Source organism: Rhopilema esculentum, chromosome 15 (genome assembly GCF_057945365.1).
Source record: "Rhopilema esculentum isolate cy_ngs chromosome 15, ASM5794536v1, whole genome shotgun sequence".
NCBI classification, from domain to species: domain Eukaryota; kingdom Metazoa; phylum Cnidaria; class Scyphozoa; order Rhizostomeae; family Rhizostomatidae; genus Rhopilema; species Rhopilema esculentum.
In genome coordinates this window covers 215,960-243,950 of record NC_142829.1, presented here as the reverse complement: position 1 = coordinate 243,950, position 27,991 = coordinate 215,960, and the positions used below count along the sequence as shown (strand labels likewise).

The following is a 27,991-nucleotide window of genomic DNA, read 5'->3' as shown; positions in this document are numbered from 1 at the left end:
CCTCCGCAGCATCACTTTTACAAATAAAACGAATTACTGTAGACATGGTTTTATTTTTGTCACACCAACTACCGTTTCTGTAAGTCATAACAAGATCACCATTAGATTCCACCACCGGCGAAGCTTTAATAGTGCCTGGTATATAAAAACTCTGTATATAAAAGCTCTGTCAGGTATTATATGGCCATGCTTAAACATAAAAGTATATTGCAACATACATTTTGATACACAATCTGGATCCATTCTAAAACAGGTACTGAAGGTTTACGCTCACACCACCATTCTTGTTGGCCACAAAGGCATCGAGAGGATATCTCAGTAATTAGGGCCACGGACTACTGTTTTAAGGTTCTCTAGTTTTGGTCACAGAAATGATCAAACAAGCGCTTAGGAAGAAGAGAGTCTTCTGCTCTCTGTAACTCCAGACATAAGAATCACGCATTTTGCTTATATGAACAGGAAGAACCAGGTAACTTAATTTAATTTAATTTAATTTAATAAGCATAATTTAATTTCTCAGTGCCCTAAAAACACTTTTTGGAAGCTAGGTAGTAACAGAAAACAAATTAAAAATTCTTTCCATTGTCAAAAATTCATGTGATTTCTAGTTGCTATTCTGATGTTTCTTATTATCTATTATCTTGTTGACACCCCTTATTAGACTATTGGACCTAGTTAGATGACAAGATCTTCAAAATTCAGAAAACGTTTCGAATAGGTCTCAGTGCACCTACTTTTGTAAGGAAGGGTTGGGACCAGCCCCTACGTGAACGCTGATAGAACCATGGCGGTATGATTGTTTGGAGATGCAAAACTGTATCATGCATAGGCTAATACTAAGGGCAGATAGCAAAGTCCCCATCGGCAACAAGTTATAAAACGCGGATATTTCATTTATTAGCAGCAGATTGAGATTTACGCTGCATGCCAAGCATAATGCTATATGATAAACATTACTATCTGTTACTGAAAGTGATTTTAATCCCCGAAAGTAACGTTAAATGTAAACTCACGTTAAATGTAAATTTACAGCATTTAATGCAATAGTTGATGTCACTAATGAATACCGTAATCACAAGTGGTGTGTAGTTATCTCAAAGAGAACCGATGTCTATAGCTCCACAACATGGAACAACTTTTGAGGGATTATCAAAGGTTGTGTCCGAATACGAGCTGAACATACCTAAATCCTGCTGAAAAGTCTCAACTCCATTAGAATCTACTTGGACACTGCAGACCGCGGAAGTTACAGGACAGCCAGCTGGCCTATGGAACAGCGGTTTACAAACGCTGATGTAGTATCTTTTGTTTCCATGAACTGCTACCCAGCGGTGATTGGTGGACAATTTTGATAAGTCATAACGGGCTTTGTTTGACGTGGCGCTGCATTCAACAATCTAAAACGAATCAAATTTGCTTTTGCCATTTTTTATTTATTATAAACTATCAAAGAGCAATAGTCCACGGTTCAAAGGTATGTACCACCTGGATTGGTTATTAAGAGGAGTTCGCATAAACATGAGGCAATGTGTTTTTGGCAAAGGCCAATATCGTTTCAACATTTGTTGTAAAACTAAGAAAACTATATACCTTTGAATGGCAGGCAAACTTGGTATACCAGAGAAAGTTATAAATGCCACAAGTGATTTCCTTTTCAAATTGTGGATGACCAACTCCGGCCTTCTCATCGCAGAGGAAAGTAATCTGGGATTCTCTTATCTTCCCATTATGGCATTGATCACCATGCACGTATCTTAGCTTAAGCAAGCCGTCAAAGTATATAAGATTCGAATTTGCTTCTCCAGTCACTTGGGTCATTCCAGTCGAAGGCTTGTATTGACATGCTCCAATCTTTCTCTTTCCATCTCTCGTGCACTGCGTCTTGCTTGAGCCTTCACAAACCTAAAAGAGTTTTCGATTTAGATTTTTCAAGGGAACAACGAACGGTGAAGAGAGGCAAACCTATCATAGGTAAAGTGTCGATATAAAAGGACTGCGTATACCAAACTTGTCAAGCAACATTAAAAAACGGCTTGCAATTGGTCAGTATTCTTGCAATGCAAAACTGCTCACATAAAAAGCTAACCTCGCAACAGGGTAGACAGACAGAACGACCGTAATGGCTGGGGCGATGACATAAAAAATCACATGTTTCTGAAAATACCCGCAGACATGCTTGCTGGACACATTACCTTTAGCATGAAAATGAAGCTCTCTAATATGACGTGGTGAAAATATACTTTATTAAGCTTTGAATTTTGAACAGATAACCTAAAATAACACCACAAAATCAGCAAAATATGTCAACAATCGGGTGAGATATGGTCAATGAAGGTTCTTTTCTTCATTAAGTTGTAAACAGAGACCAAATTACTGAGTTTTCATAGGGGAAAAACCTGTGGTCAAAACAACATAACATAACATAACATAACATAACAAAACATACCATAACATAACATAACATAAAATAACATAACATAACATAACATAACATAACATAACATAACATAACAAAACATACCATAACATAACATAACATAACATAACAAAACATAACAAAACGTAACATTACATAACATAACATAAGAAACATGACGTAACATAACATAACAAAACATAACATAACATAACATATTATAACATAACATAACATAACATAACATAACATAACATAACATAACATAACATAACATAACAAAACATAACATATTATAACATAACATAACATAACATAACATAACATAACATAACATAACATAACATAACATAACATAACATAACATAACATAACATAACATAACATAACATAACAAACATAACATGTTTACCTTTATTTGATACTCGTATTCATTGCCACTATCTCTGGCAGCAAAGTAATCTTTCCCCTTTACAGGCCTTGCTCTGGACAATTGCGTAAGATCGAAAGAATATCCCGCAGTTGGATCAGCAACCTGACATCCATCGCCAATCACCTGCCCAAGTGGACAAGCCGCCGCTATACGTTCACAAACAATATTTTCAGACATCAAATCAAATCAACAACATTAACGATTTAATACAAAATGCAAATGTCGTTTTGCTCCTGTTCACAAACCTTCACTAAGTAAATGACATTGGTTGTTTACCAACTTATTTGAAAGATTTTATAGGACTTGGTTCTCATAATGTACGAAAAGGGTTGTCTTGAACAGATGTGAACAAATGCATTGCAAAAAACACTTGCCTGCGAAGACTCAAAAACTAGAAAAGCTAGAGAGTTCAAGTGCTCTTTTTTGATAAAAAAGGTATATTGTTGACGTTTTGAAGGATCAAAAAATGCAAAAAGGCAAGCAGCTTTAGAAACATGGGCAAGGGTGAGTCGAGGAAGAGTTGGACAAACAAGTTTATAAAACTTGGCTGGATCGAAATTATTCCTTGCCCGAATAAGCATCAATTATAAATAGTTCCCAAAAAGTCTAAAATGTCACTTTACCAAAAATCATACTCCTTATAAAATGATGATAATCTAACCCAAAACATAAAAACCATTATAAGTACTCGTGTCATACAAGGACAAAAACATTTTTTCTGACAAAAAGAAAGAAAGATACTAGTTACCAGTTTTCCAGACAAATTCATACTGACAGTCATCTTGGCTCTTACTAATCAAGGTTGGTGATGTCGACAGCTGTCCAGGATGGCATACAAAGGTAATTAAACTTTTACGTCTCTTTCTATTAGTTAGATCGCAGAATGTACCATTGGTGTATACAAGTTGTACAGAGTTTTCCACATCATTCACAAGGCCAGTCTCAAATTTTCCTAGTCCAATTTTTGAGTTTCCAGAAATGATGCAAGCGGCATTATCACTTGGACAGTCTGAAGTCACTGTGCTAGGCCTTAAAGCTCCACACACATTCAAATAAATTCCATCGAAATTGCTCGAGGTCGCATCAACAGCACTCCAGCTTTCATTGGCAACCTTCTTCAATTCCGTTAAATCATAAACCTTGTTTTTCGAGTTAACTACACGGCAAGTTTCACCTAAAAAAAAGGAGATATTAACTTCCCTATTAATTGCTAGGACATTCAGCCGTTGCATAGATCGAGCTAGGTCATATGTTATTTAGTGGACATTTGATAGGAAAGTCTATTGGTTTCAGCACCTTATCGTACACACAAGTTCTGCACATGTTAGTTGGTTTAATACCAGTCAGTAAAATTTCACAGCACAGCTATTGGTTTAATAAATACATTAAGCATACAATCTACAAAGTTTACCTGTTTTTCTTGCTCTTGGGCAAACAAGGTTGGTAGGCCAGTCGAAGAAATAATTGCAATGACGCTCTTGATTGAAAACTGGAGAACCAGGACCTGCCGATTCATTACAATAAAACACGATTATGGTGGATCTTCGCAGTCCATTATGGCAAGTCTGACCGTGGTGGTATGTAAGGAACAGTTGCCCATCGACATATCGAAGCTTCATGAAGCTGGCTTTTCCAGCACTGACTGCCGATGTAGACGTCGTCTGGCAAACAGCAACATCGGTATCTGAGTTGTTTAAAAAACTATATTTAGACTTGTTCAGAAAAGGTTCTGCATAACATCAAAATTAAACTTACAAAAACCAGCTCTAATCACAGGCCTTTTCATTTTGGAAAATGCAATTGCAATTGATCTCCTGATAACATATTGTGATAGCAACGGGATAACAAGTTCCTTAACAGAAGTTGAAACTATGTTTGCCACTTTCTTAGGCTTCAATTCGCATGAAAGAAACCAAGATCAAAGTTTGATAATCATTGTATACACTCAATAAATCATTCGAGAGTCTATATCGTCATTTTGGGACTGTTATATCGTCATTTTGGGACTGTTATATCGTCATTTTTGGACGGTATATCATCATTTTGGGACTGTTATATCGTCATTTTGGGACGGTATATCGTCATTTTGGGACTGTTATATCATCATTTTGGGACGGTATATCGTCATTTTGGGACTATATATCGTCATTTTGGGACTGTATATCGTCATTTTGGGACTGTTATATTGTCATTTTGGGACGGTATATCGTCATTTTGGGACTGTTCTATCGTCATTTTGGGACGGTATATCGTCATTTTGGGACTGTATATCGTCATTTTGGGACTGTTATATCGTCATTTTGGGACGGTATATCGTCATTTTGGGACTGTTATATCGTCATTTTGGGACTGTTATATTGTCATTTTGGGACGGTATATCGTCATTTTGGGACTGTATATCGACATTTTGGGACTGTTATATCGTCATTTTGGGACGGTATATCGTCATTATGAGGGTATATATCGTCATTAGAGGTATAAGTTTCAACTGAACTTCTTAAGTTTTAGCACTAGCTTAAGCAATAATGACTGAAATATTTTTCTTTAATGCTTAAGAAAGTTATTGTTTCTTTGCAGTCAAATCTTCGTTACAGATCTCTGTCTATCGTAGCAATGCCGAAAACAATATCACATATAATTTCAATTAAAATTAAGGACCTGATATGTCAGCTGTAATATATCAGACTCCTATTTTATCACTAAAACACAGAATATACGTTACAGAATATACACTACAGAATAAACATTACAGAACATCCACCACAGAATATAACCCACAGAATATCCACCACAGAATATACACTACAGAATATCCACCACAGAATATACACTACAGAATATACACTACAGAATAAACATTACAGAACATCCACCACAGAATATACATTACAGAACATCCACAACAGAATAAACACTACAGAATATCAACCACAGAATATACACTACAGAATATCAACCACAGAATATACACTACAGAATATCAACCACAGAATATACACTACAGAATATCAACCACAGAATATCTACCACAGAATATCAACCACGAAAGACACACCACAGAATATCCATCACAAAATATACACCACCGAATATCCATCACAAAATATACACCACAGAATATCCACTACAGAATGACAACCAAAGAACATCCACCAAATAATATCTACCAAAGAGCATTCAACAAAGAAAAACAACCAAAGAACATCCACCAAACGACATCTATCACAGGATATCCATCACAGAATATACACCACAGAATATCAACCAAAGAATATCCACCAAAAAGTAATAAAGAAAGAATAGCCGCCTTCGTCATCCTGTTCTTGCATAACATAGATTTAAAAGGACCTGCAATTAACATATGAAGCCACCCCAAGCTAAAGCAATAGGGATATAAGAAATATAATCACATGCAGATTTAGGCCGGTTTACCACTAGTCGGAAATTTCCGCGCGCGGGAGCGGCTATTGTATTTGCATTGTTTATTTTTAACAATGGTCACTGTTAATCGCTCCGCTATGTGCGCATTTGCAAGTTGGATTGACTAAACTTTCCACCGCGTCTAATGGTGCCAACCATCAAATCATGTGAAAGATCTATCACATGGCAAATGACTAAATAAAAATAGCTGACCAAGATGAATCCCTTGTGAGATAAACGCAGAGTAAAATTTTGTCTTTGACTGCCTACACTGACTCTGTCTTTTACATATGGGTTCCTGATGTTTGTTTTTCGTTTTGAAATGTGAAGCGCAACCCATCTTAAAAGAACTTCAAAATCTGTCGGGGATGTCCGAAAATATCTGAAAAAACAAATTCTTGGTCAATTTGTTTATGTACCCTTTATTTTCCTTTTGATCTTCCAAAAGTAGAAGCTTTAGAAGTTTAAGATCTCTCAGCAAGAGAAGCATCTAACGTTTGTTATTTATAGAATAGTGTTCAGGCCTATTTCCTACACTGAGAACTGAAAGTCTTTTTCTATACGGGTGCATTATTTAGAATAAAGACACTCCCCGCGCACAGAATATTGTCTAGTGGAAAACCGGCTATAAAAGGGCACTAATGCTACTCGCAGAATTTTAAACAAAGATAATTTTAGCAAATTAACCCGTACTTACTGTTATCACACGGAAAATTTTTCATATTCCCACATATGTTCAAAAAAAATGAATATTTTTTCTTTGTACTTGTTTCCAGGTATTGAGCTTTGTAAAAATGTCCAGGTTGGCGCTTCAGAGCACTAAGGTCAAACGTGCCATCTCGAGACACTATGCTACAAGTCGTTGAAATCTGCTCAGCAACAGGGCATGCGTGTTCTGTTTCCCACAACACCTCATAGTGGCAGCCAAATGTAGATTGCAATATTGGCCCATGACCACCCTAAATATATCGAAACTGTCGGCTTCAAAAGAGTTAGCTCTTTGACAAAATACGTATTATGGTGTACAGAACAGGATAGTTCTAAGTTGGCACTTCCAGCTTCACGCTTAATTCGATCATCAGACACGCACTTATCGTGAAACTCGAAGAATCAACTTAGAACCGTTCTGTTCTATACAACAAAAGTTGACAGCTCTGCAATTATGGCATCAAGCACTGGAGATCGGTAAACAGTAACTTCATTTCTGTGACATGTTACACAACTAAGAACACTGAAGAGTAGCTAGTCGCAGAACGTAGGATATGAAGTAAAAACCCGACAAACTGAAGCGTTTGCAAAAAGGTTTGGCTAGATCTAAAAAACAAAATAAGAATTTTTCTTAGGCTGCTACTGAAAATATACTCTTCTTAATGGTTGAAATTTGACTTTCTGTTACACACATTCTGTTTCTGTCGTTAAGCAAAAAAGGAAAATGCAAATAAAAACATAAAGAATCTTTAAGTGATGACGTGTATAAAATACATTTTTCAGTTTTGAACGAATGTTACGTTTTACATAAAAAAACTAAGCAATGGCCTTAGTAAAAAAAGACTCTTCTTTTAGTCATTGGGCATATAAAAGTTTTTATAAGTTCCTGAATGAAAGTGAGTAGATAAAATGAATTGTTGGTTATTAAATGTACTACTTTTTACCAGTGGTTTAAATCGGCATCTTTTTAAGAATCAACCTCCATCTGTCATAACATTATCTGGCTTTGAAAAAAGCAAACATTTTAGTATGTCGTAAAATGTTTGCTTTTTTCAAAGCCATTTTCAAATTCTGTACCGCAAAAAAAAATTAATAGTAAAATTATTAGTACTAATAACATTACTTATATTATTCACTAGGCAAGTCAATAAAAAACTAAATGTGATAAGTGTGGTTTAAACTTGTTATAAGTGATGTCATTTTACGATAATTAAGTGTTATTATGTAACCCAGGCAAGCAAGTTGCAAGCTTTTAGTGCAACAGAGAGGGCTCTGCTTGTTTTTTAGTGGATGATAGGGCTCCTGGTTAACATGCCTATTAGTAGAAATTTCAGGATTACGTAAAGACCTGGCTTGCCCGGATCTCTTTTGAGAAAGTTTGGACATGTCTTTTTAACAGGAAAATACCAGACTTCAATGAAACGCATGCAGGTTTACTTACAATTTTTGAAACTTTGTTTGGGCAAACAAATGTCAAACTAGTTGAACAACCACTTGAAACGTTTCCATACTTCAAACTGATTGTGTAATCATTGACCATCTCAAGGAATGAAGACTGTACAATGTGACCTTTATCTTCTCCACTGATACATGATGAGGCACCAACTGGGCAGTGAATGCCAGCAACTTCCCCAGTTAATTCTCTGCAGACATTAATGTAGAAATCTGGGACATCTGACGCAGCAACTTTGTGACCACCTAATAATAACGATAAGTTATTAACAACCAGCAAATCCATTCTTATCGATTAATTGAAGAATATTTTCACCAGAGAAAGCTAACAGTGAAAATTGAAAAAGCTGACTGGCAAATGAAAAAAAATGTGATCTCTAAGACACAATTAAATGAAGGGATCTTCTAACGAAACCAGTTGACAATAACGTGGTCAAAAATGCAATATGATTAGGTTTATTTGAAACCCCTGCGCTCTAATAAAAAGTTGGCACTTATTCAGCAGGAAAACTTAGAATGAAAATAAATGTTCAAAATGGAAAAATAAGAAGTTTTAACTAGTTGTCCCTCTGTTTGTCCAAAGAAACATTACAGTTTCCTAAACATACCAATCCTGAATTGCTAGCGTTAAAATTGTATAGTTACCTTTACTAATGTAGCTTTAAAATAAATAGCAAACAAACATATACATTGCTAAAGATTGTTTGAAGAAACGTCTATCTGGATGAAATTTGTCCAAATAAGCGCTCATCCCTTGTTTTGGAGAGGGCGATTATACAGAAGGGGAATTTTACTCGGCAAGGAGCTTATGTCGCTATTTAGGCTACGGTTGCAGATAAAGGAACTTCAAACTCAGATCAATAGTGCATGTCGATCAAAACTAGCTAAAAGACACCGTCTTTATTATATAAACCTACCTTTGACCTTGATTAATTGAGACAAATCCCTAAGATTCCTGTTCTTGTCAACAATGGTGCAAGGAATCTCTTTGACTTTTTTCTCATGTCTACAAGCATCGGTGGTGGAAAACTCAAAAGTATATGTACAACCATTGACTCCAACAAATTCTAGGTTTCCCTGCAATGAAATGCTAGTTCATTTTATATGGCCTTTGGTTTTTCAATTCAAAAGCAAACTTTGAATTAGTTACAGTGGCTACGCATTCAAAACTTGTGTTTAAAACTTTTTGAAAATCGATGTATAGGATGTCCTTTTCATTTCAAGTACCAATGAAAGTCGTTATAGGAAGCCTCTACCACTGCAAGCTACAAACTGTTGCTTGTTAAATATAGAAAAAGACGTATAGTAGCATGAGGTTAGTGGCATGAGGTTAGTGGCATGAGGTTAGTGGCATTAGGTTAGTGGCATGAGGTTAGTGGCATGAGGTTAGTGGCATGAGGTTAGTGGCATGAGGTTAGTGGCCTTAGGTTAATGGTATCAGATAAGTGGTATCAGATTAGTGGCATCAGGTTAGTGGCATGAGGTTAGTGGCATGAGATTAGTGACATTTAGTTAGTGGCATGAGGTTAGTGGCCTTAGGTTAATGGTATCAGATTAGTGGCATTAAGTTAGTGGTATCAGGTTAGTGGCATTAAGTTAGTGGTATCAGGTTAGTGGTATTAGGTTAGTGGCACGAGGTTAGGGCATACCGGAAAACAAGGGCCCAGGATCAGGACCGAGGACCAGGACCCAGGACCAGGGCCGAGGACCGAGGATCAGGACCTAGGACCAGGACCAAGGACCAGGATCGAGGACCAGGACCGAGGACCAGGACCCAGGACCCTGGACCCAGGACCCAGGACCGTATATGTTTTCGACGATGCACTCTCTGTTTCCTTATAAGAATACCAAGTTATAACATTGCATACCATGAACAATTGTCCATAAAATCCAAAAGTTTTACACATCGAACAAAAGACTGCACATCAGTGTAAGGGGGAAATGAATCTGATTTTATTTCTGATTTTGCGTGAAAAACGGGAATATGTAAAATGTACGATTAAACGAAAGCAACGTCTTGAAATGTGAAATACTCTTATTCAGGCCCGTGGGAACCGGGGGGCTGGGGGGCTGGAGCCCCCCCAATAATTGTCAAACTGTAGTATGTTTCCTTTATAACAGTGTGCTAAATGAGAAGGAAAACAATGGGCAGCCCCCCCCCCCCCCAATACGAATTTCATTCCGACGGCACTGTAATTGGCTATACAAACCTGACGTGGTTGTTTAAGCATAGATGGCTAGCACAGCAATTGCTATTCTTTAGTAGGATCGAGGTATATTTGATGCACACTGCAAACCTTATAACTTTAGTAAGCCCACATCATTAAAAAACCCACTAAAGCATAAGTAGTCTTAATATGTTTAAATAGCAAGACATTAGAACCGTCGATCGCGACACAGAATTCAACCGCGATCTCTATTCTGTGATCCTGACGAGTGATTTTGCTTGTCTGAACTTCTTCTACAATTGGCACTGCGCATATCGACAAACCATGTCTGTCGCGTGACAGATCATGCGTGTACCTCTAATGGCACTCATTTGCTGTCTAGGTGATCAGAAACTTTGCCAAGTCATTGCTGCTACAAGTGCTCAAAAGTGAAATTAGGTGAATTGTCGCCACTTTTCTCTTTCAGAACCGAAACGCTTTCCGGGATACAAAATTTTTAAAACTTTTTTAAATCAAGATCATGACTTCTGATGCATGTTGCAGCCGGCAATTACAAGCATACAAAAAAGAAGCCATTCCTACTTCTAGAGCACAGAAAGCACAGAAACGTTTTGCTGTCAAACCATTTCTGTCTTTGACATCTTTAATGTCTAAACACTTTTTAAATAAATAAAGACTATTTACGCTTTGATGGCTTATTAATGATGTGGGCTTACTAAAGATATAAGGTTTGCTGTGTGCATCAAAGATACCCCCATCCTACTATAGAATAGTAATTGCTGTGCTAGCTATGCTAAAACAACCACGTCAGGTTCGCACGGCTAATAAGAGTATTTCGAGTGTGAGTAAACGTTGCAAGCAGTAGTGTAGAGCTAAAAAAAAGGAGACAGGGGCCATAAAGCTTTTTTAATATTGTATACAAAATGAACGTTTCAGTTGTTTTCGTTTGCATGGCTCCTCAATATAAATTTCTTTACCTTTCCACTTTTTCTAGGGTTAGAAAATTTTCAAATGTTTTCAAAATTTTCAAGAATATTCTTTGCACGATGCAGGTTGTTTGGTCATTTTAGTTCCTAGGCATGCCTTAGGTTCTGAGTCCTGGGTTATGAGTCCTTGGTCTCCTCTTTCGTCACTTGAAAAATGGCACTCCTTTCTTGGCACACATTGGCTGTCTGGGTCATCAGAAATCTTTCCAAGTCATTATGTACTGCAAATGCTCAATAGAAGATTCAAATTAGACGAACTGTCTCGGGACACCGCTTTATGGGTGTCACGATAAGATTCCAAAGAAATTTCCTTTCTGCTCTTTTTCAGATGCACTAGTTTCTTTTTATTTAAAAGGAGACCGCTTTCAGAAAGATGTAGTGGTATTTTTCAGAGTAGAAACATTTTATGGAATAGTAAACCTTTTTCAAATCCAGATCAGGACTTTTGACACAATGGTTCAATCTGAAATGATAAAAATACTGGTACCGCGGAAGGGGGTTGTTCTCAAAACCATACAAAATCGCCTTGCTCTTGCTCCGCGGTTCAGGAAAAACATACCAAAGGGAGTGCAGCCATTCCTGCTTCTAGAGCATAGAAACGTTCTAATATCTTGCTATTTAAATATATTAAGACTACTTTTGCTTTGGTTGCTTTTTAATGATGTGGGCTTACTAAAGTTATAAGGTTTGCAGTGTGCATCAAATATACCGCGATCTTACTAAAGAATAGCAATTGCTGTGCTAGCCATCTATGCTAAAACAACCACGTCAGGTTTGCATTGGCCAATAACAGTCTTTTGTTCGATGTGTAAAACTTTTGGATTTTATGGACAATTGTTCATGGTATGCAATGTTATAACTTGGTATTCTTATAAAGAAACAGCGAGTGCATCGTCGAAAACATATACGGTCCTGGGTCCTGGTCCTGGGTCCTGGTCCTGGGTCCTGGGTCCTGGTCCTGGGTCCTGGGTCCTCGTCCTGGGTCCTGGTCCTCGGTCCTCGGTCCTTGCTCCTGGTCCTCGGTCCTGGTCCTGGTCCTCGGTCCTGGTCCTCGGTCCTGGGTCCTGCCCTAAGGTCCTGGGTCCTTGTTTTCCGGTATGCCCGAGGTTAGTGGTATGAAGTTAGTGGCATGAGGTTAGTGGCATGAGGTTTGTGGTATCAGGTTAGTGGCATTAGGTTAGTGGCCTTAGGTTAATGGTATCAGATTGGTGACATTAGGTTAGTGGTATCAGATAAGTGATATTAGGTTAGTGGCATGAGGTTAGTGGCATGAGGTTAGTGATATCAGGTTAGTGGCATTAGGTTAGTGGCATGGGGTTAGTGGCATGAGGTTAGTGGCATGAGGTTAGTGGCATGAGGTTAGTGGTATCAGGTTAGTGGTATCAGGTTAGTGGCATGAGGTTAGTGGCATGAGGTTAGTGGCATGATGTTAGTGACATGAGGTTAGTGGTATCAGGTTAGTGGTATCAGGTTAGTGGCATGAGGTTAGTGGCATGATGTTAGTGACATGAGGTTAGTGGTATCAGGTTAGTGGCATTAGGTTATTGGCATGAGGCTGGTGACATTAAGATAGTAGCAACAGGTTAGTGGCATGAGGTTAGTTACATAAGGTTAGTGGTATCAGGTTAGTGGCATTAGGTTAATGGCATGACGTTAGTGGCATGAGGTTAGTGGCATGAGGTTAGTGGCATGAGGTTAGTGGTATCAGGTTAGTGGTATCAGGTTAGTGGCATGAGGTTAGTGGCATGAAGTTAGTGGCATGATGTTAGTGACATGAGGTTAGTGGTATCAGGTTAGTGACATTAGGTTATTGGCATGAGGCTGGTGACATTAAGATAGTAGCAACAGGTTAGTGGCATGAGGTTAGTTACATAAGGTTAGTGGTATCAGGTTAGTGGCATTAGGTTATTGGCATGAGGCTGGTGGCATTAAGATAGTAGCAACAGGTTAGTGGCATGAGGTTAGTTACATAAGGTTAGTGGTATCAGGTTAGTGGCATTAGATTAATGGCATGACGTTAGTGGCATGAGGTTAGTGGCATGAGGTTAGTGGCATGAGGTTAGTGGTATCAGGTTAGTGGTATCAGGTTAGTGGCATGAGGTTAGTGGCATGATGTTAGTGACATGAGGTTAGTGGTATCAGGTTAGTGACATTAGGTTATTGGCATGAGGCTGGTGACATTAAGATAGTAGCAACAGGTTAGTGGCATGAGGTTAGTTACATAAGGTTAGTGGTATCAGGTTAGTGGCATTAGGTTATTGGCATGAGGCTGGTGGCATTAAGATAGTAGCAACAGGTTAGTGGCATGAGGCTAGTTACATAAGGTTAGTGGTATTAGGTTAGTGGCATTAGGTTATTGGCATGAGGCTGGTGGCATTAAGATAGTAGCAACAGGTTAGTGGCATGAGGTTAGTTACATAAGGTTAGTGGTATTAGGTTAGTGGCATTAGGTTATTGGCATGAGGCTGGTGACATTAAGATAGTAGCAACAGGTTAGTGGCATGAGGTTAGTTACATAAGGTTAGTGGTATTAGGTTAGTGGCATTAGGTTATTGGCATGAGGCTGGTGACATTAAGATAGTAGCAACAGGTTAGCGGCATGAGGTTAGTTACATAAGGTTAGTGGTATTAGGTTAGTGGCATTAGGTTATTGGCATGAGGCTGGTGGCATTAAGATAGTAGCAACAGGTTAGTGGCATGAGGTTAGTGGCATAAGGTTAGTGGTATTAGGTTAGTGGCATTAGGTTATTGGCATGAGGCTGGTGGCATTAAGATAGTAGCAACAGGTTAGTGGCATGAGGTTAGTTACATAAGGTTAGTGGTATTAGGTTAGTGGCATTAGGTTATTGGCATGAGGCTGGTGACATTAAGATAGTAGCAACAGGTTAGCGGCATGAGGTTAGTTACATAAGGTTAGTGGTATTAGGTTAGTGGCATTAGGTTATTGGCATGAGGCTGGTGGCATTAAGATAGTAGCAACAGGTTAGTTACATAAGGTTAGTGACATGAGGTTAGTGGTATCAGGTTAGTGACATTAGGTTATTGGCATTAGGTTATTGGCATGAGGCTGGTGACATTAAGATAGTAGCAACAGGTTAGTGGCATGAGGTTAGTGGCATAAGGTTAGTGGTATCAGGTTAGTGGCATTAGGTTATTGGCATGAGGCTGGTGACATTAAGATAGTAGCAACAGGTTAGTGGCATGAGGTTAGTTACATAAGGTTAGTGGTATCAGGTTAGTGGCATTAGGTTATTGGCATGAGGCTGGTGACATTAAGATAGTAGCAACAGGTTAGTGGCATGAGGTTAGTGGCATAAGGTTAGTGGTATCAGGTTAGTGGCATTAGGTTATTGGCATGAGGCTGGTGACATTAAGATAGTAGCAACAGGTTAGTGGCATGAGGTTAGTTACATAAGGTTAGTGGTATCAGGTTAGTGGCATTAGGTTATTGGCATGAGGCTGGTGACATTAAGATAGTAGCAACAGGTTAGTGGCATGAGGTTAGTTACATAAGGTTAGTGGTATTAGGTTAGTGGCATTAGGTTATTGGCATGAGGCTGGTGGCATTAAGATAGTAGCAACAGGTTAGTGGCATGAGGTTAGTGGCATAAGGTTAGTGGTATCAGGTTAGTGGCATTAGGTTATTGGCATGAGGCTGGTGACATTAAGATAGTAGCAACAGGTTAGTGGCATGAGGTTAGTTACATAAGGTTAGTGGTATCAGGTTAGTGGCATTAGGTTATTGGCATGAGGCTGGTGACATTAAGATAGTAGCAACAGGTTAGTGGCATGAGGTTAGCGGCATGAGGTTAGTGGTATCAGATTAGTGACATTAGGTTAATGGCATGACGTTAGTGGCATGAGGTTAGTGGCATGAGGTTAGTGGCATGAGGTTAGTGGCATGAGGTTAGTGGTATCAGGTTAGTGGTATCAGGTTAGTGGTATCAGGCTAGTGGCATGAGGTTAGTGGCATGAGGTTAGTGGCATGAGGTGAGTGGCATGAGGTTAGTGGTATCAGATTAGTGACATTAGGTTAATGGCATGACGTTAGTGGCATGAGGTTAGTGGCATGAGGTTAGTGGCATGAGGTTAGTGGTATCAGGTTAGTGGTATCAGGTTAGTGGTATCTGGTTAGTGGCATGAGGTTAGTGGCATGAGGTTAGTGGCATGAGGTGAGTGGCATTAGGTTAGTGGCATGAGGTTGATGGCATAAAATTAGTGACATTAAGTTAGTGGTATCTGGTTAGTGGCATGAGGTTAGTGGCATGAGGTTAGTGGTATCAGGTTAGTGGTATCAGGTTAGTGGTATCTGGTTAGTGGCATGAGGTTAGTGGCATGAGGTTAGTGGCATGAGGTGAGTGGCATTAGGTTAGTGGCATGAGGTTGATGGCATAAAGTTAGTGACATTAAGTTAGTGGTATCTGGTTAGTGGCATGAGGTTAGTGGCATGAGGTTAGTGGTATCAGGTTAGTGGTATCAGGTTAGTGGTATCTGGTTAGTGGCATGAGGTTAGTGGCATGAGGTTAGTGGCATGAGGTGAGTGGCATTAGGTTAGTGGCATGAGGTTGATGGCATAAAGTTAGTGACATTAAGTTAGTGGTATCTGGTTAGTGGCATTAGGTTAGTGGTATCAGATTAGTGGCATCCGGTTAGTGGCATGAGGTTAGTGGCATCAGGATAGTGGAACCTGGCTTGCGCTATCTTACTTGAGCAAAATTCAGTGTCACACTGCTTGCCTCCAAAGACTTTTTATCGTGCAAAATTGAAAGAGCGAAATATTTCTTGCATTTTGGCATCACATGTGATAAATTGAATTACTAGGTCCAAAATTGAGTGTGGTCAGAGCAATGGTCAATTGACTGAAATGCAGATAGATAAGTCACTTGTGCCTATGAAAAATTCAATTGAATAATTCATTGATAGTTACCATTCTTCGGAAAAAAGGAGCGACAATACTATTTCAATCTTGATGTATCGATACGAAATCGCTGTCTCCCACATGGATACATTATCAAATAAAATCTCAATGCTCTGTTCTTAGCTATATTGATGCTAGAAAGTAGAATCTGTGATACTTTGTTCATTTCAAACATTCCACAGCGTTAATACTAAAAAAATCAAAACAGCTTGATTTTTGTCACCCATATATTCATAGTCACAAAAAGTAAAATTGATATTTTTATAATCTTCGCTGATTTCGTGAAAATAACCGCCCGTAGAAGAACCCCTGATGTGCTCTAATTTGTAGAAATAAACCCCCCAGAGATGATCAATAGTTTCATCGAAGCATGTAGAGTTACCAAAACCATGTTATCAAGGGCATTTACAAGGTTGCCAATAAGCCGCATGCAGCGGCGGATCCAGCGTCTGCGTTTGGGGAGGGCCATTTATGAAAGAAGAGGAGGCCTGCGAAAATTTCACAGACACGCCCTTCAAAGTCTCACCGAACGCGGGAAACGCCCCTTTCTATCAAAAAATTTCATAAGAAGGTACACTCTCAGAACACTGAAAATTAAGAAACTTCATTGCTGCGAGAAACTTCCAAGCGAAGTAAAGGCTAAAATACATGATGAAAAATTGATGAACTTTGGCTAATCGTGTAAACACGCGCTTCTTTAGTTAAACTGATGAAAAACGGATATAGAAATAACTTTGGGGAAAACTGACATAAAAAACTGATCGTGTATTTCAGCCTTTACAAATATTCATATTGAATATTTGGTCAGCAGCTTTCGCGCTTGACTTGGGAGGGGAACTATGACGCATCAGAGTTCGTGAATGACATTATAATTCCTGTGTTCAAGAAGCCGGCATAAGACACGTACCCTTAAGATGAAAAAAAGATTTAGAAAATGAGCAAAAGTCCCCACGTATTTGGTGCGTATAATTTGAATGGTAAATTTTCAAAATGGGTAGTCACCAAAAATTCATCGCAGCATAACAGGCAAAGCTGAGTAGTTATAGGTACTGTTTTGCTTTTGTTGGAAATAGTGACGCTTTTTGGGTATCACAATCGCAATAACACGATGAACAATGTTTGAACTGTAACCCATTTTAGCCATAACTTTCTCAACCATTAACGTTTGCAGACGTCATTCATTCATGATCGCAGTCATGATTTGTGTTAAACCATAGTCCATATGAGCCGCGAGATCCGGTCACATCTAATTTTGCATTGAACTATTGTTTTAGGCTTATCATAATTCTTGTGTTACACATCCACTTGCAACTTATTGCCTCACTGAAAGCGAGAGAATAAAGCCGACTGGAGGTTTGATTAAAATGTCTGGTCCGCCAAAGAAATCAAGAACTCTTGAATCATTCTTCTCAAAAAGTAGCCGCACCAGTTCAGTTGGAGATAACCCTGAAATCTCTAAAACATGTGAAACTACCACTTGCCAAGAATTTGAATCAAAATCTACTGGTGAAGAATTCGACACACAAAGCCAAGTTGCGGTAGTCCAGGATTGTCCTGAAGAGGAAACACACCCAGACCTCTGTTGTATGGCGACACAAGTAAATGTTGCAATATCTGATAGATATGACATTGGTAGAGCTATAATGAAAACAAAACGAGGAGAACAGCTGACAGATAACGAAAGGGAAGCATATTTATCGAAGAGGTGGGTGCCGCAGAGAAGGGATGAATATCCATTTTCTGAAAAGAAAAAACCAAAGAATCAGCTCATGGTTGGTATGTCCTCGACAACGAAGCGTTTTCTGGGTGAAAATCACTTGAAAACCTTCCCCTGGCTAGCTGTCAGCAGAGAGCCAAAATGTTGCGGTGCTTGGTGTGTTTATTGCGTTTTATTCAAGACGTGCGAGAGTGGAGGTGGAAGAGGTGCACAATACGGAGGTGGAGCAGGCCAGTCAATGGGCAAACTTGTTAACAAGCCTCTTGTAAACTTTTCAGACTTGACAGGGAAAAATGGAGCCCTCACAAGTCACCAAGAAACATCTTTTCATAAGACATGTGCCATAAAGTACACGGAGTTCTTGAGCCGTGCAACACCTGGGAGTGAGAAGGACGTTCGATCAATAATGAACATTGAAAGGCAGAAAGAGATTGAAAGAAACAGGACTGCGCTGGTTCCCATCATCGACACCCTTCTAACATGCGCCAGGCAAAATATTGCGCTTAGAGGCCATCGTGATGATGGACCAGTAGATTCAACTGGGATGGAACCCAAGCACAATGATGGAAACTTCAGGGCATTGCTGCGATTGAGAGTACGGGGAGGAGATACAAACTTGAAAGATCACTTGAAATCTTGCAAACGCAATGCTTCTTTGGTAAGCAAAACGATACAAAACGAGCTAATTGCCTGTGCAGGAAATATTGTCAAAGAGGACATAGTAAGAGATGTAAAAAATGCAAAATTCTGGACAATAATGGCCGACGAAACCCAAGATTGTGCGAAACGAGAACAGTTGGTCATTGCAATTCGTTACGTTGACACAAAAAATGTGCCAAAAATTATCAAAGAAGAACCGGTCGCAATTTTAGACCTGATTGCAGACATAAAAAGCAGTGACCAATCAGATGAAACAGAGCACAATGAAATTAAGCTATGTGGCAAGGCAATAGGGGAGACTCTACTCCGCCATATAAGTGAGCTTGGGTTGGATTTGCAGTACCTCGTTGGTCAAGGATATGATGGTGCTGCATCGATGTCCAGTGAGCGAGTTGGTGTTTGCTCCTTTATCAAATCTGCTGCGCCACTCGCTGACTACTTCCACTGCTGCATGCACGCGCTAAATCTAAGTTGTTCTCGAGCCGCAAAGATACCAGCAATCAGACATTGCATGGATGACATCAAAGATATCAACAATTTCTTCAAGCATGCGAAAAGAAACAGCTATTTGCAAGCAGTCATAGCACGAGAATCAATTGAAGAGCTTCAGCGACGGCAGTTGGTGACCCTCTGTGAAACAAGATTTGTCGAAAGACATGAATCAGTTTTGGTTGCACGACAGCTTTTGCCTTACATCGTTGTGTGCTTGGAGGAAATGCTCGCTTGGGACTCATTAGATACAAGAAAAGATGCCAGGAGATTGTTAAAAAGTTTGCAAGACCCTCAGTTCCTTGTAGCGCTAGTATTGGCCGAGAAAGTGTCTGCTGTACTTCGCCCAGTGTCCCGTTCTTTGCAACAAATTGGTAGCGATCTTGTGAAAGCAATGTCGACGATTTCTGCGACACAGTCAAAGCTTTACACGTGGCGTAAAGGTGAAGAAAATGAGTTTGCTTCGATGTTTGAAGAGGCAATGCTTCTTGGCGAAAATATTGGAGTGACCAGAGAAGAGATGCACGCAATTCCTCGAGCAGTCAGTCAATCCAGGTTCAGATCAAATGCAGGTGAAGCCAATCAAAAAGCCATTGATTATTATCGTATCAATGTGTTTTTACCTCTTCTTGATGAAGTGGCTGGAGATATAAAAGCAAGATTTGGTCCCCATCAGCAGAAGATTGCGACGCTTACAAGAATTCTGCCTTGTTTCGTCAAAGAATCAACTTGGCAAGATATTTTGCCTGCAGCACTAAAATACGGAGTCTTTTTAGACCCCTTGTCCATTGTTGAAGGAGAGTATGAAATTTGGAAGCAGCAATGGCTGTCACGTGGAACAAGTACAGTAGCAAATACCGCTATCGGCGCTTTAGGCGACTGCCAAGGTGATGTATTTCCTAATTTGCATACATTACTCAACATTCTCACTGTGCTACCGGTGACAACAGCAGAACCCGAACGACTATTTTCTAAACTGAATAGTACCCTGACAGCAATTCGGTCAACAATGTCTGAGGAGAGATTAGAATCCCTACTTCTTCTGCAAGTTCACCGTGACAGAACACCAACGAGCGATAAACTCATTGACTCATTCGCAGCATTAAAATCAAGACGAATCCCATTAAAGCTGTAAGTAGTTAAAAGATGGACAAAATGACGTTGCTATTATATCGCAATACTCAACATTGAAACACACCACTTCTCGCGCAAAATGAGCTCGCATGTAGCTTTTCGTTTCAAAGGCAAAATCTCCGATAACGTTTTTGCTACGATATAGCTACTTCCTTTTCAAATTCTTTTCTGAATATATTGACATCAGTTGGGATCACTGATTTCCACAAAATTACTCAATCAAAGCTCTCATGTTTCTATGCTCGCAGTTAGTGTTCTCATGTAATGTAATAAGTAATTTTGGTTTGTTAGTTATATAAACAACTAGTTTCTTGTTATGCAAAAACTTTTACCTTATCAATTTACATGTTTAGTTAATGTATTTACTGTCTTTTCATTCAAAGTTTCTCGTTGTCGAATCGTTTGGGGGGGGCCATGGCCCCCCCGGCCCCCCCTGTAGATCCGCCAATGGCCGCATGTTATAATGACTTTAAGGTGCCAAAAAATTGAAAGACTATTTAAGCTTATTTTAAACTTCAGACCGTAGATTGCTATAAAATATCAATGGAACTTAGAAGGCAATCAGATACATAGGACCCTAAATAAATATTGTCATGTATTAAAAACAAACAAAATGTTCTAAATAACGAAAAGCCCATGTGCAATACGACCTCTGAATGTGCCGCAGCATGGTCAATTAATATGCACATGCAAAACAAGCCCACGGACCAAAATTTGCCATATATGGGCTGAGTTTGACTTAGTAATGTAAATTTCTCAGGACGCAAAAGTATGGGAACGGTGGGCCAAGATGCTCAGTGGTCATGGATCTAGGCTGACCAACTTCAAAGGTAGGGGTTTGGAAGAGAGGGAGAGGTTAGTTAATCTTAATTTTGAAAAGAGCGGACGCATAAGAGTCTGGGAAGCAGGTACAAAAGTACCAAAATATCGGTGCCAAAAATTTTGGTGGAAACAACTTCGGTCATATTTCTAAAATTTCCGTGTACATTTCGGTGAGAACTTGAAAAATTTCGGTGAAAACAAAAATTTTGGCGGGTAAAGAAATGATACAATTTCTGTAAGTTATTTTTATCTTCAACATGAAATTATCTGGAATGCAATCGTAGAAGTTACAAAAATCGAGTATTTCAGTGTCAGCCAAATAAATGGGCCTGAAGAGCATGTAAGAATGTCATAAACTCTTATTTAGATGAGGTTATCCAAACGAGGGGCTTAGAAATTCTGATCGATTGTGGGCTAAAATTCGGGGAGCCAGTAGAAACATCAGCACAACCCATACAGAGCATTTATTTCCTTGATGTAGAAAAGCACCTGTAAAAAGAGGTATTTACAGTCTAGCAGTGAGAATCTTGGAGAACACGCCAATTTCGGTGGTAGGCTAATTGCGCTAGATTTTTGTTTTTGGTAATCTCGACGGCGCCAAAAACTTTTGGTTTCGATTCGATATGATTTTCTAGTTCTACATCCTTCATTATTTTACCATCAATTTCACTTTGACAATAGGAATACATCAGTGGCAAAATACAATGAGCTGTGCTCAACAAAGTGAGCCCGGAATAGAGAGCTGGTCAACTGGCAATGAAGAACTATATAGTCCTCAATTAATAAATAACTCAAATCAAAGCATGGTTGATCAAAGTCATTCTGTCACCATAATTGTTTTCTGCTCTTTAGTAAAAAACAGAATAATTATAAAACAGGGGTGCGAATAAACAAACTTCCTATTGTGGGGAGCAGTGTACTAACACGTGCGTATGTGACTGTACACCTTTCCCAGGAAGGATTGAGTTCTGGGACATGAATTTAACAAAAAGATTTTAAAATGGTGAGCACTAGATAAGTACCTGGTATTAGATAGAAGTCTTAGAGGACCAGGGTTTATATCTCAATTGATACCCAAAGGGCAATGTTTGTGGTAAAATTTGTCAAGAGATCATACACAAAGAGCAATGTTTGTGGTAAAGTTTGTCAAGATCGGTTTTGCTAAATTGTCTGTTGAAACACAGTATTTAGGGATTTTTACAGTAGATGTTGTCAAATGTCGGAGATTTGGTCGTTATTGGTGGCTTTGCCCCCTCCCCTTTCAAAAATGAATTTCCACCCCCATTGTATATGGCACTGGATATGAGCTTGATTTTCCCACTGTCCCAGATATCTTTGGACCCAAAAGAAAAATCTATTTTTGCTATCTAACAGCCAACAAAAACTTTTGAATGAGCTTGGTACAGCAAAATCACTGGGATCAAATTATGTTTTGGATTGATAATATTTAAAACTGGCATATCATAAGAATCCTTACCAGTGTTTTGCTGCATATGAAATACACATCTGTGGTATAATTCTGCATATTACATCTCTGTCCTCCTTTGAATGAAACACTAAAGCCAGAGTGGTCATTTGCAAGAGCTGTTACAGCATTTGCATTCTTGCCTATGCTCGTCCTTGATCCATCTGCATCAATTTTACAAATACTCCCTCCACCACAATTAAAAACTTCATGGCAAAATGATATGTTGTATAATATCTGGCCATCTGGAACTAGCCAAGACCTAATGCAATGATACAAAAATAAAACTGTAATTTAGTGCTTCAACAAGATATCTGAAATGTGTTAAACATTTATAATCTTTTCTGTCCCACAGCAACTAGTCTAAACACTAGCCTAAGTAGCTTTATAAACATCATTAAACACTGAGAACACATTTTTGGACACATCCCAGCAAACACCCTGGCGCATGCCTTCTGCTTTCCAGGAGTGCAAAATATCACACGCCTACTTTTATCATAAAAGCAAAATTCATGATTATTGGTTTTGTTGGTATTTGTAACGGGTGTAAAATTTAGATATTATGAAACCCTGATACAAAAGTTTTTACGGTATGACGAAAAATGTCTGACCCCTTAGATTCTGCCTAACTTTGTACCAATTCCCTTGTATATAACAAACTCTCATTATTCCAAACCTAATTGTAAGCCTGTTTTCCTCATCATAATTTTCCTCGATATGACGACCTATTCTAACAATTTTCAGCGTTATTTCTGTCTACGTATTCCTGGTTGAAACATATATAGTGGCAAACATGCACTTTTATGATACTGAAAATTAGAGACAAGAGATTTGTGCAAAGGTTTACAACATTTTCAAGGCTTTATGGCATCTCAGTAAACAATACCAAACACGCTTTGACTAATTCAAAGAACCAGCCCAAAATTGTACTGCTTGTAAATACAAAACTCAGTCAATTTCTCAAGACAACTGCAGCTAAGCATGAAAGTTGTGCAAAAGCCTTTAAGAGGAAGATAAAGTTTTGTGAACAGGTTTTCATTTTCGATTGTTAATTTAGCGAAAGTAGAGGATTTGCCAATTATGCGAAAAATTAGATTTGCAGATTTGTTATCCTCCTACATTCTCCTCTTAAGCTATGCTCTAAATCTAGATTTTGGGTAATTCCATGTCAAATTTTTGTCAAGTGACACCATATATCTCAGAATTATATGAAATTTGGTGAGCATGTTGCAACTATGGCTAAAAGACTTTCTACCAATTTTTTCTCAAAATCCCATCCGTTCAGGTTTTATGGGCATTGGAAAAGTCTTTTAGTCCCGCCAAATTTAGGGGCGAAAATCAGAGCCGCAGTTTTGTATGGGTTCAATTGTTTGTAGTATCCAATGGTTTATTGCTGTGCTATGCAAATTTGGCCCTATAAGGTTTTCAAGCATGTAGATTCCACAAAACACACTTAAATATCACTTCCACCTTTACCTTAGAAGATATGCCTCAATCTTCAGGTACAGCTGCAAATTTCCCTCTTGAAAGGCCCAGGTAGCACCACAAATATTGTTAATTTTTTTCAAAAACGAATGTTGTGTGCACCAGTTTGAAAAGTTTCATTGTGGTACTAGGATGATTCTTGATTCTTGAATGTGTTGTAAAATGTGTTGTAAATATGTGTTGTAAAATCTTTTTGCTAAAATTTTCCTATTTTTTCTTAAATCAGCCTTGTAGAGGGGAATAAATTTTATCTCTGAAGTGTTAGACTCGCAGAACTCAAGCATAGCTTCAAATGTCAAAATCTGGTCAGAAACTGGTATTTGCAAACTTGCCTTTGCAACCAACCGTTTGACAGTGTCACCTGTCCCATCACAAGGCTGCTTCCCATGGCTTGTAGCAAAGAAGTTCCAGACCGCATCAAAACTAAAGTCATTCTTATGGTAGCAGAGATCAATAAAGTTTTTGCGTTTTTTATATTGCTGTGCACAACCATCTATTGTTTTAACTGGGGGACAAACTAACTACATATCATCCAACACAAGCTTTATGACTGAATGAACAAATGAGACATCATGCATTAGGTCATCTGAGAGAACACAATAGGACCTATGCTTAAGAATTTCATCTTCTGTGAAATAACAACAACTGGGTGAAGAGAGCATTGCTGGTTACTCCAATGGTAGCTTTGGATCTCATCTTGGATCAGAAAGGTGTAGTTTTCAGCAAAGTCTCCAAGAAAAACTGCTGTTTTTCTGTAATATTCTCTTTCCGTAGCTTCAAATATTTAGCCTGGGCTTTCACAAAATAGGAATGTGTTGTCAGTTTTCCCAGCTGGGAAACTACAGGGCCGTCGAGAGACGGGCCGGGCCCCAGGGCTGGGACTGTCATGGGGCCCCACAGTCGAAGGCTGCAAAAACCTTTTTTGGATTACGCCCTTAGCAATGCAGTTAGATGGACTGTAAAAGGCATGAATTTTGAAATCAACGACACTGAAACACTTGAATTTGTATTTTAAGGTCTTTAACAGAACATGTAATTAGTGACTATATAAAACAAATCATTAAAACAAATCAGTTTAAAAATCAGAGTTAATTTAATGTTTAAAAAACTGCTTTTCTTGCTTTCCTCATGGCGAAATCCTTAATCTTTTCCCACAATCGTTTCCAGCTGTCGTTCGCTCCCCAACCATCAGGAGAAGCCAATTTTGATTTTGAACCATTATTAATAGTGTGCTTGGCAAACAATAGAGTGCAGCCTTTGTAGGACTGAAAACAAGCCAGCTTCTTCTTACTACCTCCCAATTTTGCTGCTTCACATTAAGGACCGTTGTTGGAAATTTGTGGCCGTCGCAATCTTTGGGAAACTCTGGAGGATGAGGCAAATGACCAGTTCTAACAACCTTTTCTAACTCCTTTATCGTTGGAAATCCGGTCAATGTGCCGATATCAAAACTAGATGATCCACTATGAACAGTATCTTGATTTAATGACGGATCAGTAGTGCTTTCTCTACTTTCTGGGGTGTCATGGTCTACCGAAGCAGCCAAGCCGTTTGTGTCTTCTTCTTCTTCAGCGGTGCTTTGAACAGAGCTTTCACCAGGTTTATTTAAAGTTGAATCACCTTCCTTGTCTCTTTTGTAAGCACCTACCTCAAACAATGTGCGAGAGGCTTTCTTTGCTTCTTTTTCTCGCATCTTTTTTCCTGCCTTTTCTGAGCACCAGACTTGTGCCTGTAAGATGACATCGCAGGGGTTGGTTGGATCGTGATCCCGCTTAGTGATTTTGATAAAGACTTTTATAGCGTTTGGATTTGTCTTGGTTCTTCGCATGTGCTTTTTCTCTGGTGTACGCCGTGAATGGAAGATTTAGTTTTACGTTTATAGGAAGTCCACACAAGGAATAACTAAAACATTTGACCTAAAAGTAGATATATGTAAGTGCAATCGAATTTTTCGGCTTTCGGAGAAGTATATTGTGATCGTATCGTCAATGTTTTAATTATAAACCTTAACAAAAAAAGGCCCTCATCATAGACCAGCTTGTTGATCCCTTGTTGAAAGAATGAATTTCGAATATCAATCGGGTCATGGGCCCGCCCTGCCAATGCTGCTAATTGAAAACTCATAGCCAAAAATACATACCTTATTTTCTACGGGCCCCTCAAGGCCCCGGGCCCCCTGGTAACTACCCTGGTTACCCCCCCCTCTCGACGGTCCTGGGAAACTACCAAGTCTACATAGTCTACAATTGACTCTTGGCAGTTGACAAGGTCTGACCGATCAGTAGTTGTCCATTGCTGAAATTCAATTTTGTCACTGAATTGATGCTCAAAAGCCACCTTGAAAAGATGTTCTTTTAAGGGATCATTAGAGGTTGGACAAGCATCACAACGATTCACCATGCACTCTCTGCTTTCAGGACTGCGTACAACAAAATGCAGTAGATCTTTATAGCTGGTATTAATAGGAGCAAGAAGGAGTTTGATATTTTGGTGAATAGAGCACACGCAAACAGAATGTGTTCCAGAACCACCTGCTAAAACACACCATTTTGGTCTTAAAGAAGAAAATTTTGAAAAGCCGATCTTAATTTCTGGGAACTTGACTTTAAAGGCATTGAAAAGTTCTTTTATATTACAAAGAATGAACCTCTTTTGTCTGTGGTCATTTGATGCAATACTAACATAATCTTTAAACAATCTTTTGGTGGTAGAAAACTTGTAAATGGCTTTGAAAAAAGCAAACATTTAGTAAACTAAAGCTTTTCGTCTGACACTCTTCAGAGTTTAAAACGTCAGAACATAGATCGAAAACTCTACGCTAAGAAATATATACCCAGTTGTGGATCGAAATAGGCCAATCAGAAACACGAGCACATAACTGTAAAGGTTGACCAATCAGTGCCGCTTGCCTATTAGAATTTAACCAGTGGAGTCATAAGGTGAAAACGAACTCCTTTTGTCTACACAGTAGCGGTTTTTTCGTGCTTATGTAGATAGATGCTAAAACTGCTAGGTGGAACGACGATCGGGCTTTACCAATAATCCGAAACATGTCGCCATTATAGTTTTTTGCACAATCTGGGTTTTCTAGCAAATGCTGCCCGATAGCAGAATCGCAGGTTTTAGTAGTAATTTTGGATTTGCAAGACCGAGGTGGCTGTTCTCTTTGGGGATGTGTTTTGTTTCTAATATTAGATGGAACATGTTGTTTTATCCTATCCTCCAATCTTTGGGTGGTGCGTCCTACGTAGCCAGAATCACACTGGCACGTAAATTCATAAACAACAGAACTTTTTTTTGTGGCAGGAACGCAGTCCTTTTGAATGGACGAAAGGCCTTTTTTGTACTGTAAACAACACGTGGGTTAACCGCGAAGAATCAATTTGTTATGGCCTGTTTTATTTGGCTTTCAAAACGTAGGGAGTTGTTACCGATCCAGGGTAGTTTTAGATAGACCGGGCACTTTTGAGGACCAAATTCTACGTCAGCCGAGAAATTTCCTGTCTTCTCCTTAATGTAAACTGAAATAACATCTTCTGGATAGCCGTTCTCCAGAAAAATCTTAGTTAGTTTTCAAGTTCCGAGTCGAGTTTAGTCTTGGAACAAATCATCATATCATCAACATAATCTTTCTTGCCTGGCATATTTCTGGTGAATTCTTCATCATGGTAGAATTTATGCACAAGGTTGAGGGTTGTTTTGGGCAAGCTATGTCCTT

General features: G+C 38.9%; 1 protein-coding gene and 1 pseudogene across 1 annotated transcript in view; both read right to left on the bottom strand.

Moving 5' to 3' along the window:
* LOC135685064 (cation-independent mannose-6-phosphate receptor) overlaps nucleotides 1–27,991 on the bottom strand; it is a 61,128-nt gene that overhangs the window by 28,477 nt on the left and 4,660 nt on the right. Inside the window, exons 2-11 of the mRNA XM_065200813.2 lie at nucleotides 22,801–23,050; nucleotides 9,347–9,506; nucleotides 8,419–8,675; nucleotides 6,967–7,228; nucleotides 4,261–4,533; nucleotides 3,598–4,023; nucleotides 2,829–2,995; nucleotides 1,591–1,902; nucleotides 1,184–1,397; nucleotides 2–135 (exon numbers count right to left, since the gene is read on the bottom strand). Of these exons, the coding sequence (XP_065056885.2) occupies nucleotides 2–135; nucleotides 1,184–1,397; nucleotides 1,591–1,902; nucleotides 2,829–2,995; nucleotides 3,598–4,023; nucleotides 4,261–4,533; nucleotides 6,967–7,228; nucleotides 8,419–8,675; nucleotides 9,347–9,506; nucleotides 22,801–23,050 (2,455 nt within the window). The remainder of the gene's footprint in view (nucleotide 1; nucleotides 136–1,183; nucleotides 1,398–1,590; nucleotides 1,903–2,828; nucleotides 2,996–3,597; nucleotides 4,024–4,260; nucleotides 4,534–6,966; nucleotides 7,229–8,418; nucleotides 8,676–9,346; nucleotides 9,507–22,800; nucleotides 23,051–27,991) is intronic.
* LOC148958411 (uncharacterized) lies at nucleotides 23,064–25,161 on the bottom strand (annotated as a pseudogene).